Genomic DNA, 19,517 nt, shown 5'->3' with positions numbered 1-19,517 from the left:
GCTGGACTGCACTGTAGATAATAGAGCTCATGATGGCTGCTTAGAGCATGAATTGAGAGCGGAAAGCAAGAGGCGAAAAAGCCTACTGATAACTGGGGAAAAAAAACCCACAACATCTTGATCTGTTGTTTTTCATGTAACAGTTGATGGGGAGCTGTTTACAGTTTGGCAGACAGTCATGTTTTCAATGATTGATCTGTTGGCATCAGAAAAAGGATAGAAATGTACATTATTCATGCAAAAAGACCCATGCAGTTATTTTATGGTGACTTACTAAAGGTCCTGAAACCTGACTTGTATGCACTGTTACCTAGCAACATGCTATAAAGTCACTCGGGGAGTGAGATGTATCTGTAATTTTGTGTGTGTGCATATTTGGATGAAAATGTACTGCCACCGTCACCAAGTTTACAATACAAGAAAAGCTATGTTAAAGGGGAAGGAGTGTATTTTCCAAAGGGGTTGATATTTTGCAACATAGTTTGTAAGTTGGTGCTATTCCCTATGCAATATGCGTGGCTATATAGCAGTAGTAGTGCTCTTTTATTTAGCAGATCTGATAAATATTAGCTGTGTTTTTTTTGTTTCCAGGTTTTTCAGTTAGTGTACTGAATTCAGTCCCTTTGATTAGTTTCTTATAATGACACTATTAACTCTCAGCCCTTAACTTTTCAAGAATATAAATCTCTTGACTTCTCAAATAACATGTGACAGACTCTTTCCAGAGAAATTTTCAGGCTAGATGTGACTCTTTAGTTTGTTTCAACTTTTCTGAAATAGAAGATTAAACCAATTCAGCAATTTTAAAGTCCAAAACATTAAAAAAAACCCTGAAATACTTTCCCGATTTTATCATTCAGAGTCAAAACAGTTTAATTTAGAAAGATACTTGCAAGGTGTGTATGCTAATGCTTCCTAGTGTTCTGTTTTAAATGAGGCTGATCTACAGATTTTATTTGGTTAGGGGCATAGGTCTGGAAGGGACCTACTGGGTCATCGAGTCCTGTCCCCAGCTGTTGCAGGGAACCCAGTCATAGAATCCTATTCACAAATTTATCAAGCTCTATCTTAAAACTAAGGTTGTTTGCCGCGACTACTCCTATTGAAAGTTTGTACTAGAACTTTGCTCCTTTGATGGTTAGAAACCTTCCTCTCATTTCCAGCCCAAATTTATTCATGGCCAGTTTATATCCATTTGTTCTTGTGCCAACATTGTCCTTTAGCTGAAATAGCTCATCTCCCTGGTGGTTACTCCTCCCCACAATGTATTTATAAAAACCAATCATGTCCCCTCTGAGCCATCTTTTTGGCTAGGTTAAATTAACCAAGCCCTTTTACTCTCCCATCAGAAAATAGGCTCCCTATTCCCTAATCATTCTAGTAGATCTTCTCTGCACCTGTTCCAGTTCAAATTCAACTTTCTGGTGAACATTGGTGAGCAGAATTGTACACAATATTTGAGGTGAGGTGTCACAGATCCACAGGTCCAGTGCTCTGGAACTGCTTTGGAGCAATCCCTGGGAGGACCCCTTCAGTGTGCCAGACCACCTTAGGATCTCACTCTTTCATTAGGGTTAAGCCATTGGACTGAACCTTGGAGTCTTGGACTGAACCTCAGAGCCTTCAGCACCCTGATTCAACCATGAGCTCCCTTTAACAAATCCACCTGAGGTGGGCACCTGAGGGAGACTTATACACCCAAAGGAGGCAATGCATCCCCACCTTCAGCATCTGCAGTGACTCTCAGCCAGCACTGTAAAAACAGTAGGGTTTATTACAGCAGTTCTCAGCTAGGGGTCCAGGGCCCTCTTGGGATGGGACGGGGGGATGGACGTGAACAGGTTTCAGAGGGTCCACCAAGCAGGGCTAGCATTAGAGTCACAGGGAAGAAAGCCAAAGCCCTGCTGTGTGGGGCTGAAGCCGCAGCCTGAGCAACTTAGCTTCACGGGGCTCCTATGGTGTGGGGCCCCGGGCAATTGCCTTGCTTGCTACCCCCTAATGCCAGCCTTGGCTTTTATATACAGAAAAACAGTCATTGTGGCACAGGTGGGCTGTGGAGTTTTTATAGCATGTTGGGGGGGCCTCAGAAAGAAAAAGGATGAGAATCCCTGCTTTGTTAGGTGTGTAGAATAGTAGAAAGACCTTGGTTAGCACAGAGAGAAGAAAGTTACACCTTGGTCCATTCTGGTTAGCCCAGAGTCCCAGCCAAGCAGTGTGTCCCTGCTTGGCTCCTGCTCTGTCCCCTTCTGTCCTTTTTGTGCAGATTTCCCAGTGAGTCACACCTGGCCTCTCCTCAGTCTTTTGTTCTCCAACTGGTCAAACATGGCTGGCTTCCTGACCATCCATGATCGTTAGTTGCTAGGAACCAAATGTCCCAGGGGTCAGCTTTGCCATTGTCTTCATGGACTCTCCACTCACATGGGCCACAAACTCAAGACAGCGAGGCTTCATCCACACTGTCTGGTAGCCTGCCTAAGAGTAAACAGCCTTTTTCTGCTCCCAAGATGATCATGCAACATATAAGGGAAATTGAGGTACTCACAGTATTCCTACAAAATATTACAGAAAATTCCCACTCCTTTACATGAGGTCTTTGCTGTACCTTGTACAATGGTATTCATACATCTACTGTAAATGGCTTGCTTGATACATCATAGGATTGTATTTGCCTTTTTCACAGCCACATCAGATTGGTCATAGTCATCTTGTGATCGACTAATACACTGAGGTCTTTCTCCTCTTCTGTTGTTTCCAATTGATAGCAGAAGTTCTTATTTGTCCCTATGTGCATGACTTTGCACTATTAAATTTCATCCCATTTCCATTGCTCCAGTCCTCAAGCTTTTCCAATTCTTCCTTTATAATATCCCAACCTTCCTCTGTATTGATGGTATCTCCCAACGTTTTATCATCAACCGATTTCATTAGCACATGCTGATCTTTTGAGCCAAGGTCATTAATTAAAATATAAAATAAGATTGGTCCCAAGACTGATCCTTGAGAAACTCCACCAGTTACCTCCTTCCAGCTTGATAGTTCTCCTTTCAGCACAACCTGTTGCCAGTTTCATACCCCTTTATAATTCTTCTACTGATCCCCATCTTCTCCAGTTTAATAATTTCCCTTTAGCTTGTTAGCTACTGGTTATGGTCATGTAGTCTGTTTGACTCTGTTTAATGACCTCTGATCCAGCAAATCAATTAAGCATGGGCTTTACTTTTTTGCATTTACTTCAGTTCAAACAGGCCTAAAGTTAAACACGTGCTTAAGTGCTTTGTTGAATCAGAGCCAACACGTTTTTTCATTTTGTTTTAGTTTGTTTTCTGTACATCAATTCCATACAGAAACCCTGTAACTGCATTTGTAACTTAATCTGCAGAATGTTAGTTTCTATTTTTATGGTTTCAATTTCAGCAGATTCAAAATATGTGTCTGTGTGAAAATTTTTCCCTTCCACTCATTTTAAAAATTGTGTTTCCTATTGTTATAAAACAGCGTTTTCTCACATTAAGCCAAATTGCCATGGCCAGCATAGTATAATAACATCCTTACTGTGCTAGTTTTTGTGAAGTGTTTACTTTTCATCACAATTTAAAATAAATGAGTCCCATTGAAATAAATGTCATTCTTGAGCTACTAATTTCAAAGGGACTTTGTGTGGAAACAATAATTGTGAAGCATACTTCATTCCCTTTCTCCTCCTGGTGTTCACCCAATTGCATTGCCCTAGACAACAACTCTTTTTATCTTAGGATGTACTTTGCGTCTACAGTTCTTTTTATGCTGTTTAAACTGCTCATGTGAAAACACTCTAATATGAGGGAAAACTAACAGGAGCACTTATCAATATATAAAGTTTGGCCAGCCTTACTTGTTAAAGAAACTACAGTCTGTGTTTAAGGAGGGTGGGGGAAACCCCTTTTAATTCATAACTGATATCACAGCCATACAGTGATACACATTTTAGGAAATAATACTATCTTGGGATTCTGATGACTGAAAAACACTAAACTCTGTACTCATGTTTTCTCAGCTGAATCCATTGATATAATAATAAAAAATTACTAAATCAGCTGACTGCTCCATACAGTACATTATGAGGTAAATTGCATTATTAGTTAGAAAGATCATCCGTACTGTGTGGGTTCTTGAAAACCTTGGTACTTATGTGGTGTCAAGCAAAATCTCCCTGCAAAGTTTCCCATCAACAGTGCTGAATTGGCTGGTTTGGAGACTCTTCAGAAGGTTATTTTTAAAATAATAAAAAGTACACCCAATTAAATTGTCAAAACTGATATATTTCTTTTGCAATTCGAAGGAAAAGAATATACTGCATATGTTTAAAGTCCATAGTTTATGCCCAAATCAGAGATTTCAAATAGAATATGTAAGCACACATGGCTGGCAAATATTTGGTCATGTCCTTAAGTTAAAAACATTGTAAATTCCATAATGTTGCTGTCAGTGTAGATATTACTGATGTCAAGATAGCTCTTTGAAGTGTCTCTCCAGATTCACATTTTCATAATTTCCATCTAGATCTTTAATTGAAAATAAAACCCAAAAAGGGCAATAGCACAGTTAATTAAAAGTTGGACAAATAAAAGCTTTTAATAACCTCTGCTTCTGATATATCACCAGCTTCATCTTCCCCTTCCCCAACAGATTGCTGTTTTACATCCAAGAATTTCTTGGCATCATCAAAATCAAATCTCTCATATTTTACACCTCCCAGAAATGCACAGAATTTAGCAGCATACAGGAATGGAAAGTCTGCGCTAATGAAGCGTGATTTGAACTTCAGTACAACAAACTGCTTCCCAGTGCATTTCCCCAAGACACAGCAAGAAATATACAACCCTGTGCTTCTAGAAAGTGTATATTTTCAACCTAGATTTAAATTGTGCACAAATTACTATTCACAGAAACAAACATAATGATAATTCTCTTTGTTCTGTGATGGGATCTACTGCTCTGAGCAGAAGTCATAACTCATAGGCCTTTCAGTCAGATCCACTGGCAAAAAGGCGGAGTTTCATTCGCTCGTTCTTTGAAAGCTCCTTCCCCAGTATCTCTGCTTTCATGGAGGTGAGCAGATGTTTTCTCTGCTGCTCTCTGTGAGAGAGCCTTTTGCAAGAAATTCTTTCTCATGGGAAACAAATCGTTTCCCCCCCGTCCATCTTCCTCCAGCTTGGTCTTCATCTGTTAGGGTGGAAAGGGCCCTCGCAGAGGGTCTCACTTTGCTGCACAACAGACTAGGGACATATCAGTGGGTTCAGCAGGATGGTTTTAGCACTTGGTACTGACCTGCTTTCCCTTCAGGATCATGCCTCTGTTGCAATGGGCCATGCGCCATGTAGCTGGCAAACAGGGGGACGGCCCTGAAGACAGTAGTAGAGGGGTTTTTAAACCAAAAATTTCCTGTCTTCACCCTACCAGAATCTACATCACACCATGTAGCCTGCAAGCAGGTTCCAGTAAGGGAACAAAAACTCATTCAGTGGGCTCACACAGACAAGCAGCCTCCATTTTTCTGTGCACCTCTCCCTATGGCCAGTCACACTCCTACTCTGCATGCTCTCTTTTCTGGGTTCACTGTTCAGAACTAGCTGTAATTTAGCCAGTAGTGGTGACGGAAGGGATTTCTTGTGGCAATACTTGTGTGTGAAATAGCACTCTCTGGTTTCCTTAAACCTCCACCCCCCCGCCCCAAGCACTTAGGTTCAAAGCAGTTTAAGAAAAGGTGGAGCTAGGTAGCTAACTTTTTTCGAACACTTCACTTCTACTATTACTTCCAATTTGCCTTAATATTCCTAAACAAGATGATTTGAATAACCATGAATTTAAATAGAGTGTTGCACCTGATAGGTTGTTGCTCAGGGGTAAGGCTTAACACTCATATCCCTTCCCTTTAGGCATGCGTACACTACAGTTTCACCACCCTAGTTCATATGGAACTAGGGTTTCACTTTGACAATGTATATTTCAATTCAGATCCTTGTGGAGGATCTCAAACACACACAGTGAATTTGCCGGCAATAGTTCCCACAGAGGTAAATTTCTTTCAGTGGGGAGCTTAGGTGGTAGCCTACTTGGTTTTCCTGAGGCAGAGATTGAGTACACAAGGAGTTGGAAACTGAACAGAATTGTGTTACAGCACCTCATGTACGGTGAATGACAACCGGTGTTCTGTAATCTATCAGATCCTTTGAGGAGAGGGCACCGGAAAGAATAAGAGCAAGTGAGAGACCCAGCTAGATTCTATCCTGTCAGGAGAATGGCATTTCTATTTCCAAGCCATGTATTTCCAAGCATCTCTTTCTAATAAGTCAAATAGAAATTATCAGGTAAATAGGATCTTATTCTGAAAAGTCAATAACAGATCTCAACCACATAGTTTCTTCCTGCAAAGAGATCACTTCACCACTTGCTCCTTTTGCAGAGTTTGCAGATTTTACAAACTTCCTGGCTATCTGCAAGTGTGAACTAGGGTCTTGTATATAGTTTGCCAAAGTTTACTCCAGCCCCCCAACTTTCCCAATATAATAGCAAAAATAGCTAGTAATACTTATCATCATACTGTTAGTCCTTTACTCATCACAGCTTCTCTTTAGGGTGTGAATGTTCAACATCAAACAATGGATCCTTCCAAATATAATGAATATGAATCATCAGAATTCTTTGGTTCTTCCTGATCCCCAATGCCCACAACTTCCCACCTGGAATCTTAGTAAGTATTCACTTATTGAGTCACTCAGGCATTCTAGCCTCAATGGGATCCCAACTAAAACGTTATTCCTTTCTTTTCTTCCCATAAACCCTAGGGTTCCTTGTAAAAAGTTTTCCTTTCTTAGCTTCATGTCTCAGCACTTGGTGCCACTGATCCTCACATCTCCCACTGCTGTCTTTGGTTGGATCCTGCTATCTCATGCCTTTGTAGTTGTGGCTCACAAGCACCACTTATAAAGCATCCTATGGCCCAAGGTTATTGCTGTGTGGTTCTAGAGCCCTTCATTAGAGCTACTTTCAACCATGATGTGTCTATTTACTGGCTCTGTAGATCTCTTTTCTTGCAGCCTTCCCTTCGGCAGGAAGGTTGAGTGGGGATTCTTTTATTTTCTTAAATTCTTACTTTCAACCCATTAGTAGCTGGACCACAGACCAGTCTTTCACTGTGCCCAACTTATAACACCAAGCTTCACTTGAAGCAGATAATTCCTTTTCCTTTTTTCAGTCATAAGTGTTGTAAGCACTGAGAAATACACAGTAAGTGAATTGGTTTGGTCAGCAGCTTCTGTTGAAAACTTTCTGATTCCTTTATTTGTAATGACTATTACATCTGTTCACTATTTCTCCCAATGTGGTTGATGATTGGTCACTGTGTGCTACTTCCCATGTGTTATGATGAATTCTGTCTGGAGCAGTGAAACTGGTACTGAAGAGAGACAAGATTAGTTTTCTCACCTGTAATTTTAATTTATCCTAGTGCAGATCCATCACTCTGGAAAATCTTATTTATGTTTATCTACTCTTCTATATAGACTTGGTTTAGCTTGTAATCCTCTTTGTTATCTTTCAGGTTAGAGCAACAGGGAATATTAAATGGATATCAACACAATAGTTGGTTCTTTTTTCAATTAATTGTAATAACTAGGGCTGAAATTCAGCTGGGGCTATCCAGAGATGAGCTCTGATAAATATTTTCAAATCTGCGGGAGCTCTGGCAGGGCTGAAGTCCCAAGCCCTGGCACCTCCTGTGGGGCTGAAGCCCCCAAAAGCCCCAGCCCACAGCTGAAGCCCGGAGCCCCAAATGGGGGAGGGACCTGGGGATTCCAGGAAATAGTCTCTGAGAATTTAAGCCCTGGTAATAACTGTCCTAGGTTTGTGTGTCCTCTGGGTTGGACGTATTCATCTGGGGAGGGTTTTGACAGTTCAGGAAATGTTCCAGGAGTAAGAGCTTTCAGTTAACCAAACAAATATATATTCTGCTGGATGAGTTATGACTTCTGACTAGAATAATGCATCTATACAAGAGAAATCAGGAAAGGCAGGAACATCAGTTTAGCCTTTTTCCTTGTATAATTTAGCCAAAACCACATCTCTAAAGCCCTGTCTAGACATGGGCCCTGATCCTGCATTGAATTCCATGTGAATGGACCCCTGTACCTCCGAGAGCCAAATTGATTCAAATGTAAATTGAGACTGAGATAAAAGCTGAGATTCTGGACCCCAAGAGGTGCTGCTACACTCCTCTTGGGAGATGTGCTGGTACACAATGCCACCGCACATGGGCCAAATTGGAACCCTAGAATAGACTATCTAGTTTAGAAATGGGGCATGAGAGACAGAGCTAGACAGAAGGGTCAGACCTGGACAACGGATGGTGGAGGTGTTTGGAGGGCTTACATATGTAACTTGGTGAGGTTAGCATAACTATGTTAACCATAACCTGTATTTTGGTGAATTTAATGCAATGCTTATCATTGCATTAATGCATATTTTTGCATTAGATTACCTAAAATTGTAAAGGTAAAAAATCCATATGGTGGCATAAGTGCTAAAAATGCATATTAAAATGTTCACATTTAAGATGATTTAATTCCTTAAGAGTGAGTATTGTCAACATGCACTGAAATGTGCATACTTACTGGGTGAGCCCAATCCACATCACTTCCTTAAATGATCTGTGATAGCATCGTGCCAACCCTAAGCCCAACCAAAAATATAAATCATCCAAAGGCAACCCAAGCAGCTCCATAGTGTAAATTGCAAAGCTTTTAAAATGTGTATTAGAGGTCCGGATATATATATATATTTTTTTAAGGCACAGTGGAATGTGTGTCCAAGAGTTGTATCCTTTTTAAGCACCCTCAAATTGATTGTGGCCACCAACTTCAAGTTTCTCATCATCTGAGAAGCAACTATGATTGCACTTAAAACTTCATTATCTCTTCCTTTGAGCACTTCAGATAGGGTTACAAAGCAGAAGACCAAGCTTCAAAAGTAGCTTTATGTATGCTTGCTCTGAGAAGGAGCAGTTGTTTATGTGAGGCATTTTTAAAATAAATCTAATGATTTAAGGCATTCTCATAATTTTAGGGGGCTTGACTCATAAGTTTAGAATGTTTGGAGTTGGCAATATTGTTTAAGTGGTATCCAGGTCCCTGGTTTCACCAAGTTGACCAAATCCAGTGCCATGGATCAACACTAGCAACTACTAACTGAAGAGCTATTTGCCAAAGTGATTCTGTGCCAAGCCAACATAAGCAGCACCAAGATCTATGGAACTTGCTCCCAGAAGCAGCAATTGTTTACATGAGGCATTTAAAAAGAAAACCTATTTGCTTTGTTTGGTTTTTCTCCAGGGTGGGGACTGGGGTTAAAATGATATTTTAACAAAATCTCCAAATATTTTGATAATGCAGGGCTCTCTTCCCCAAGAAGTATTTGGGACCTCTAAAATTCCTTCTATTCACACCTGTAAGATTATTACAACAAACCATTTGGATTTGGGTAACTAATTTGCTCTTCTCCATTTCCTTTTGCTCCCCTCTTCTGCCTCCTCTCTTGCTATCCTTTATTATTCCTCTCTTTTATATCCAGTTTTTAAAAAATAGCTTCATAATTAAATGGTTATGGGTTGTGCCAAATTGGCTATTATGTGATGTGTTATCTTCAGGTGTCCATCAGGCTTGTGGGAGACATACAAGACAGCACAAGCAATGGGAAAGCTGTTGTGGGGATAGGAGCAGAAGAAGAAAGGGAGGAGTGGGAAATGTACGTTTCCTTGAGATTCAACACACTGAGCTCTTATGTGCCAAAGATGCTCTTTGTACAAAAGGTGCAGATACCTACCTACCTCACCAGCCATCTCTAAATGGTGTCATGTTCTAGCGCCCAGTATCTGCTCCAGCTGTTCTTGGGTTGCAGTTCACTCCTGTTTCTTGCTGCTGTGTGATTATGCAGTACACATCTCATTAAGTCCAGCCTTTTAACTCCCTTGACAGCTGCAAATCAAAAAGAGCCCTTGACTCCTACATTTAAAGTGAAAGATGAGCCTCGGGATGAAGAAGCTGCAAGCTCAACTTTGTCTCAGTCCAGCTATGTGTTCAACCCGGGATCTGAAGCCTCAGCCCCAAGCATCCCTGAGGAGACTGTCAAGCCACAGGAAGTGCAGACAAATGTGTTAAGGCAGGACATGTCTGTCAAGGCAGCATCTGAGCTCCTCATGAAGCTATCAGGTAATTGATTAATTTAAAAATATTCAGCTTCTTAAATGTTCACCTGTATGCTAGCAGGGATACACTGAAAAAAAGGCATATGGTATCAGTTACATCTGAAGGAGCAGCAAAGATACCTCTACCTACCCTCAGATAGGCAAATCTAAGGTGCCTAACCACCTGGTGTCTAATTATTCCAGTGCACAGATTTCAGTGGTCTTCAAGTTAATGACTATAAAATCAGTCAACAGAACTGATAACTTAAAATTTGCATATGTTGAAATAGTTTTATAATGTCCCAAAACACTTCCATACCTAATTTATTTGCGTCTGTTTCTCTCTTCATTAACACCATCAGAGTGTGTATTTGTATTGTACACATGGTGTAGGTATCTGACATAACCTTACACACTACGGGCTTTAGAGCCTTTTGTTTGAGTGCAGTATCCTAAATTGTAAGAACATATTATAAAGTAGATACTGTAGATTGAACAGGCTTTGTAGTGAGTTACAAACCACTTGAACTTGACTCCATTGCTTTACTTTTTCTCTCTGTACCCCCAATAGAAATATAACCTTTTGCATTCTGTTGGCTGTTTGGTGTGGGCATGTGTGTGTATATAATATGCTCTATATCTGAGCGTAGAAAGGAGGAACATAATTTTTGCCTTCAGTCTATAGTAGTGTGCACATGGACATAGACACGTGCATACATATTTCGGGTGTGAGGGTTGTGAGGCAGGGGATTAATTTGATGACTTTTTTGGTATTTAAGTTAGTGATGATGGGACCTTGTTGCCCTTATAATAAACTTCAGGTTTTAGCACAGATCAGTGAACATTAGAACCTTGAATTGAAACTATGAACGGGTGTGGAGGGGAGAGGCAGGAGAAAGGGGAGTGATAATATTCATAGATTCCAAGGCTAGAAGGGACCATTGTGATCGTATTGTCTGACCTCCTGTATAATACGGGCCATAGAACTTCCCAGAATAATTTTCTAGTTAGGAAAACATTTTAATTTTTATTTAAAATTCCTCCAATGGTTAATTACTCTCACTGTGAAAAATGTATGCCTTATTTCCAGTATGAAAACTAAGATTCATATCTCCATATCCAAAATTGGAAGAGGTTTTTTTGCAGTTTGGCTATGTCAAAGTCTTTCAAGAAACACCAGTGGAAATTCAGTGATCAGTGACTTTCGTGATCTCTGCCATTTACATCTGAAATTCGTCGACAAGATTTTCGAATTGTCAAATTAGAAGCTAAACTCAGAGCCCTACTTAAACTCCTGGAACTAAGCAATGTCTGTTATCTCTTGTTTTCAATTCATCCTTTCAGTGTGGATGTCTCAGGTTAGACTAATGGGGGTACGGAGTGAGAGACAGACAGAAAGATACATGGACACTTGTAGAAATACTTTAGTCTGGAAGCATCCACTTTGAATGAAAAATTACTGATTTGGGTTTTGGGGTGGGAATTTCCCATAGAATACTGAACATTATAAGATGTGTTTTGTATTGACGTAGCATGCTATCAATACTAGTAGGAGGAGTTTTGAATGGAAGTAGACAGAATTCCAAGCATGGTGTTCTAATGATAAAACCCTCCAATCTGATGGATATTAAATGGTGGTTTTCTGTTTTTCTTCATACTTACAAATGTGTTTATACTCAATAAAGTAATAGCTCTGTAATTTAATATAATTCCTCCAATGTTCTGGAGATACTATAAATCATGACCGTGACGTCTGAGTAATAACAGTACTAACGTGGAATCTCCTTGTCTTATTGTAAAATACAGGGTTTTTTTCTTTTTATTATAGTAGGTTAGAATATTCCTTTTTGAAATACCTATTCAAATAGGATGAAATCTTGTTGGCCCCTCCACATCTGCTATTCAAAAGGAATTTTCAGAGACTATATAGAATCTTACACAAATCTTCAGTCATTTTCAGTTGGGAATTGACTGAATGCTGCAAGTAAGAAATGCATTAAGTAAATGTTTCTCCTGTGATCATTTCAGTGATTCAGCAAAGCTTGCTGATGGTATTTCCGGCTAATCAATAGTTTAGAAAGTAAGGAATTAATTGTAGCAGTTGATATTCCTAAATTAGCCTGTGGATGGGGTTATACCGTGTTGGTGGTTAAACATTTCAGCTTTATAGTCTGTGACAGCTCTTGAGGGGCATAATGATAGAGGTCAGTGTGGGTCATGTTGAAAAATATTTCACGAATGAAAAGCCCTTTTTAATTTTTTCTTGGGACTTGTCTACACAGCACCAGCAAAGCACACTAGAGGGGTGTGATTTCAAATGGGACTAGATCAGTACGAACTAGGTACCATTTAGAGTGTGTCAGCAAGGTCTACATAGGGCAGTACTGTAGCACATTAGAGTGCTTTTACAGAATGTTTGGAGTCACATGGGCAAGTCACATGTTCATGCCCAATTTCACTCAGTCATTGCAGGAAGCCATTACTTATATACCAGACAGCACGTTTATAAGACAGTCCACTCCCATGGTCCATTGTGAGTTAAGTGTCCTTTTGATGGGCCACTCAATTTGAATAGTCTCTCCAAGATGTGCTGGCTAACTACTTTGTGGGTGTTACCCCAGGAGCAAACATTTGAAATCCATGTATAAAGCTAGTACTTACAACTTCAAATACAAAAATGATACGTGCATAGAAATAGCATAATCATCAGCAAATCATAACCTTTTCATAGATACCTTACATACCACATTTTGTACAAGATTCATTGCAAATATATAATAGTGGTTGTAACAATGATCTATATAGTCATATTTTAATCCAATAACGTCACAACATTCCAAAAAGTCTTTCCAGAAATCTGTTTTTTCAAATGTAGCTAAACTGCTTTTTCTACAAATTTATCCATTCTCAAATATAGAAAAGCAACAGTTCATCCCCAAAATGTTGAAGTAGGTTATTCAAGCACTGCACTGTACTCATCTAAGTTTAATGCATCCAGTCTCGCTGCAGGCATTTCTTGTAAATTTCAGTAGCCAATGCAACCTGTCTTGTTAACTTTCATTTACACTCTAATGTTACACTCAAAAAACTCCTTTCTACTGAAACAGTAGAGGGATTTTGTTTTGTGTATGTATTATCTTTCAGAATCATTGAATGCTTTATCCTTTTGTGCAAAGCCTATCACAGACCTGGAAATATATAAAACTTTTTCTCCTTTATACCCTCTTAATTTCCTCACTCTCTGAATGATTTTATCTATTCCACTGAGTCAGCTCTGTCTTGAAGGTGTGTGAGCTGAAACATGATTTGGTCAAATTCTTAATTGTTGTGGTACATATAGAGAAAATCTGCTTGTTGTTTAACAGTGATATTTGCCACTCAAACCCAGATGAAGTCAAAAATATTTTAGTAGAAAATCTGGCTCTTCTGCTAAAAAAAAAAACAAACAAAAAACCAAAAACAAACAAAAACAAAACACATGATTTTCTTTCTCTTTCTGAGACAATATGGTTTAGTGGATTGTGAACCTGACTGGAAGTGTCCGTGAATTCCTATCTTTGCCAGTAATTTCCAGTGTGACCTTGGGCAACTCACCTAACCTCTCTGTGCCTCCATTTTCCCATATCTAAAATGGGGCTAATAATGCCATCATGGTAAAGCACTTTCAGCTCTATTACTGAAAAGTCCTAAGTATTAGTTATTTATCTTCCATTGACTTGAATTAATTTGAAACAGTGCAAGGCTGACATTTCTATACAAAGAAGCAGGACATGGGTGTTTGAAGAAAACTCTTTGGGAGCGCATGGCACCAAGTTGTCTTGAAATAAAAGGGCTGGCTTTTCTGCTAAACGTTTAATTGCTCAAAAAGAACTTCCAATGTTTTTGGAAAATAAATAACAAGAAACAGAACATCAGAAATAGAGAGGTATTATATAACATACAGTGACTGAGACAGACTTATAAATACAGGCTTCAGTGTGAATTATATACTGTAATCAATGATGTGTTATGATTGGTTTTTTGTTTGTGACAGGCCGCCGCACCTCCTGATAAGACAATATGTTTATATTAAAATAAACCTCTCAATTTATGAAGCAGTAGAAAAGGAAGGATATGTCTACTCAATTAGACACCCACTGCTGGCCCATGCCTGCTGACTCAGGCTCGTGGGGTGTGGGCTAAGGAGCTGTTTAAATGCAGTGTAGAAGTTTGGGCTCAGGATGGAGCCTGGGCTCTAGGAGCCTGCAAGGTGGGAGGCTTGCGGAGCTCAGTCAGTAGCCCAAGCCGGAACGTCTACACCGCAGTTAAACAGCCCCTTAGCCTGAGCCCAACGAGCCTGAGTCAGCAGGCACAAGTCAGCCATGAGTGTCTAACTGCAGCATAGACATACCCCATGTGACCCATTTTGCATCTCTCAGTTGTCCCTTATTTCAAGGAATGTCTCTAATTTTAGATGCAGATTTCCCTGTCACACCTTGCTGGTATAGTATCTAATTTTCATTGCTGTAAATTGCACACATTTGGCCTTCAGGAGGTTGACAGGGTGTGGTGCATCGCATTCTTGTGTGCAAGATGAAAAACATTTGGTTTTAATTTGTCCCTTGAACAACAGCTATGCATCTTTGAAGGTTAGAGATCACATGATCCTGTCCCTGCTATGTAAGGGCAGCCTTCTTGGGATTCTGTTTTAATTTTTATTTTAATGCCAGCTCTTAAGAGTGAAGAACCTGGTTGTAAGCTGCAAAACAAATCCTCCTAGAAGCTGTGGAAAAGTAGAAAGACTGGTGGTTTGGTAATGGAGTACGGTGAAGTACATGCTTTATTTTGTTTTTCTTGTTTATATAATTATTGGGATTTTCTTCAGCTGATCTGAAAAGCCAACGAAATCTGCTGTCAGGAATAAAACTATACTGAAACCTTCCTGAAGTACTTCTCAACCGATCAACCCTTAGTTTAAAAAATCCTCTATGACCTTTTTAATTTTACATACAAGCAGTCTGGTTCCATTTTGGTTTAGATGGAGCCCATCATTTCTCTACAGTCCCTTCTTTTCCCCAACGGTTCCCCAGTTCCTAATAAACTTAAAACCCTGCTGCCTACACCATTGTCTCATCCACACATTGAGACCCTGCAGTACTGCCTGTCTTTCTGGCCTTTGTGCGTGGAATTGGAAGCATTTCAGAACATGCTACCATGGTGGTCCTGGACTTGAATCTCCTACCTAGAAGTCTAAATTTGGCCTCCAAGACCTCTCTTCCCCCTTTCCCTATATCATTGCACCACAACCACCAGCTTCTCCCCAGAACTGCCCATAAGTCTGTCTAAATATCTTGTGAGATCCTCAACCTTTGCACTCGGTTGGTAATTTACTATGCAGTTCTCCTGGTCATCACAAACCCACATAGCTATATTTCTAATAATCAAACCCCCCCATTTCTCTTACTGTGCTTTTCAAAGTAACTGGGGTTCCCTCCCCAGGATGAGTGTCCTCAGTGCGAGAGGATACTATGACATCATCTGGAATGAAGGTCCCCACTAGAGGATTGTTTGTCTGCTGCAGCTTGATGTTCCCCTTCCCCGAGACTGCCATCCTTAACAGCACAGAGGCTGTCAGACTGGGGGTGGGACCACTCTATTTTGTCCCTGAAAGTCTCCTCTCTGTACCATCTGTATCTCATAGGTCCTCCAGTTCAATCACCCTGGCTTCCAGAGCCCATACTGTCTCTCTGAAGGCCATGAGATGCCTGCATCCATGATTACCCATAAGGCAGGTACATGTTGCAGTCAGTGCAATAAAGTGGATAGCCCCCCACTCAGCAGCTGGACTTCTGCCTGCATTCTTTTTACTCTTGCAGGGTTTTGGTTTTTGTTTTGGATGGGTCGGGGATAATTGGCTTAAGTTTAGAATTAGTTTGTTAGGTGTATTGGGTTTTTCTGTCTCTTTCCTTCTCCCACCTCCCTCCCCTCAATGTTTCTTTCCCAAGGGCTTTGCTGGTGCCCTTCCAGTCATTAGGTTATAGTCCCTCAGCCTTAGAATCACAGAACTGGAAGGGATCTGGAGAGGCCATCTAGTCCAGTCCCCTGCACTCAAGTCAGGACTAAGTATTATCTAGTTACTTCTCCCCTTGCTGCTGAAGTCTCACTGCAGCTACACTCTCCTTACCTTGGCAAAAAGAAAAGGAGTACTTGTGGCACCTTAGAGACTAACCAATTTATTTGAGCATGAGCTTTCGTGAGCTACAGCTCACTTCATCGCATGCATACCGTGGAAACTGCAGAAGACATTATATACACACAGAGACCATGAAACATACCTCCTCCCACCCCACTGTCCTGCTGGTAATAGCTTATCTAAAGTGATCATCAAGTTGGGCCATTTCCAGCACAAATCCAGGTTTTCTCACCCTCCGCCCCCCCCCCACAAACTCACTCTCCTGCTGGTAATAGCCCATCCAAAGTGACCACTCTCTTCACAATGTGTATGATAATCAAGGGTGCCACAAGTACTCCTTTTCTTTTTGCGAATACAGACTAACACGGCTGTTACTCTGAAACCTTACCTTGGCAGTTAACTCTGTCTGGTGATTGCTGTCTGTCCCAGGGCACTCTCTGCTTGAGAGCTGGATGTGGAAGGAATAAGGGATGCCTCTCTCCCTCTGTCTTTAAACTCCTTCGCAAAATTCACCTGGTTGCTGCTCCTGTTCACTTAGCTCAGCGCACAGCCCCCCGAAACAGACCACAATATGATCTTCAAGCAAGCACACAACAAACTAAATAAGATAGTTATGAAAATCTTAAGAATTTCTGTAACTAGATTAATTCTGTTATAGTACAGCGGTCTTACTTTGGACCAGTTTAGATCAAATTGATACATTTTCCTCAGGAGCCTCTGACCGATTATGCAAAATACTAGTGATTTATTTAATGTTTGATAATAAGAAATTTTATTTTCTTATTTTAAAGAGATTGTCAGCTTTAAAACACATTTTAATCTGATTTTTTTCAAAATTGCTGTCTCAAGTGACACCTGTGATTGCTATAATTCAACAAAATGGGGGTAAATATTTTCCCCTGTTTTTTCCAGTTTGTGTGCATTGGACAGTTCTTTGTATATAATTTCGCTGTTTTTTGACAGAGAGTTAAACTTCTCATCTCACGCTCTTGCATCTTGACAGCATATTCATTGCACTTCCCTGGGGAGATCTCGCAACCCGGAATCTTCCCCAGGCCCTGCAAGAGGGTTTTTACTAGTGTCACAGCAACAATGCTGCTGCTGTTCCTGAGTTTAGTACTGAGTCAATGTCTCTGAGGGGCAAAGAGCAACAGAAGCCTGGGGGAGCCGCGTCTTCGCTGTGTAGATCCCTGCTTAGTGCTAGGGAGCCCTTGGGAGCCCGGCAAGGGATGGGAGTAGGAAAGTCTTTGTCTTAATTTCCTAGACCCCTACGTGGGGCTTTGGAGGCATTTGGCAGAAGCAGTAGCTTCTGCTTCACCTCTCTGTAAGACCTTCTCTCTTACTTGCTGGGCTAAGAGAGAAGGTGTTTGACCAGGAGATAGATGCCACTCTGCAAGAGCCAAAGTGATTCCAGAAGATTGTGGACCAAGCAGGGAAGGATATGGCCCCTTTGAGGAAGGGCAGAGATGGGAAATAATAGGAGACAGGAGGTTTGCAGGGGCTGAGAACCTAGGGGAGGCTTGGGGAACTGACCTCTTCTGCTGTAGCCAGTATGAGTGATAGTCCGGGACCAAGACGCAGTAGGGTCACCCCTCATGAGCCCCTCAACCGGAGCCCAGAGAAGGAGAAAGAAAATAAAGGAAATATTTTCAAACTAAAAATAGAAATGTAATGATACAGTAGAAAAGAAATCTTCTGTCTAAAGCTCATGGTAAAACTATAAGATTATGAGACTTTTGATTACTACAACAGAAATATGATAACAGTAGTACAATGTTATAGAGCTAATCCATTTTTTCTAGTTATTTACAAAGATGTAACCTGTTGAAGAGCTAGATTTACTATGTGTTAAGGCAAATCTAGGATTTTTTGCTGTATTTTGAGTTTTACTCCTAGCAGCGGTATACTGCAGAAAGTTCATATAGTTCATTTCACTTAATAGGTTTTTCCATGACAATTGCATAAATATGTAGCCCCAAAAGAATGTGAATAGTAATGGACTTCTATCTGGGGATGGGACTTGTCATGTTTCATGACACCATTAATGACTCAACCAAACAGCAGGCAGAATGGTGGAAATATACTGCCTAATTGCAGGGGAGAAAAACTCATTTAATTGCAAATTTAGTTTCTGGTGAAAAAATCACTGTGTTCAGGATACTGAGCATGGAAAAGGAGAGATGCATGGCAAGCTGATTGCATGTTAATACCCAGAATTCTCTTCCAGCACACCAAGGTCTAATACAGCGTTTCTCAAATGGAGGATCACATCAGTGAGTCACAGGAAGGTTCTAAATGGATTGTGGGCCCGGTTAAGAGAAGAGGTCCTTGGGATGGAGGCATTGGAGAGCAAGCCCATCCTGATTCACCCTGTAGCAGCGGCTTCTATCCCCTGGGGCTGAGCCTGGCTCCCCACTATGCGTGTTGCAGTCTGACACATGGGGTTGCAGCACTACTCAACTTTGGCCCAATTTTAGTGAGCGGTGATGATGGGGGGTGGTCATTTGCCAGGAGACGGCCAGGCCAGACCTAGGTGGTGCTGCAACCAGTGCAACATCTGGAGCAGGGAGCTGGGCCCAGCCCAATGGGAGGGGCCCAAGAGCCACTGATGTGGGTAAGTGCTGGGCTGGCTTGCTCTCTACAGTCTTCCTCCCCCTTTCCTCACTCCTGGCACCTCCATTTACAGACTCCTATACTTTAAGGCCAGAAGAGATCATCATCAGGGGCGGATTTACCATAAAACACACTGTATCCTGGCATGGGGCCCCCCAACAACAGGCGCACCCCCTGTGGGAGGGCTGCTCCATGGGATGGAGGTTGCAGGGATAGAAGCTGTGGGGAGCAGGAAAGCAGGGAGGGAGGTTCACCCACAGCCTCAAGGGAGCAGGTGGGAGGTGCGGGTGGCAGGAGTGCTGCAAACGCGGGCTGGAGGACTCAGGAGGAGCACAGGGCAGATTTTACCAGCAGGTGTGTGCTTTTTAAAGTTTTAAATGATTAACAAGGACACTATTCGCTTCTTACGTTGCTGTTGACTTTCACTGTTTGAATTAAATTGTTTGTGCATGGAAGTGAGAATAAAACCCTTGAGTGAAGATCTGCAAGTCCTTCCAAAGCCCGCTGAGTCAAAGG

General features: G+C 41.1%; 1 protein-coding gene across 6 annotated transcripts in view; it reads left to right on the top strand.

The window, feature by feature from the left end:
- The window catches only part of ZNF827 (zinc finger protein 827), a 143,904-nt gene that overhangs the window by 47,397 nt on the left and 76,990 nt on the right, over window positions 1-19,517 (top strand). For all 6 annotated transcript variants that reach the window (XR_012158583.1, XR_012158582.1, XM_073341278.1 and 3 more), the window contains exon 5: window positions 10,008-10,241. Coding sequence is in view for 4 of the 6 variants with exons in the window: in XM_073341278.1 (XP_073197379.1) it covers window positions 10,008-10,241 (234 nt within the window). In the remaining 2 variants the exon portion in view is untranslated. The remainder of the gene's footprint in view (window positions 1-10,007; window positions 10,242-19,517) is intronic.

Source organism: Lepidochelys kempii, chromosome 4, assembly GCF_965140265.1.
Source record: "Lepidochelys kempii isolate rLepKem1 chromosome 4, rLepKem1.hap2, whole genome shotgun sequence".
Lineage (NCBI taxonomy): Eukaryota > Metazoa > Chordata > Testudines > Cheloniidae > Lepidochelys > Lepidochelys kempii.
Note: the sequence above shows the minus strand (reverse complement) of the source record. Positions and strands in the feature narration are given on the sequence as shown.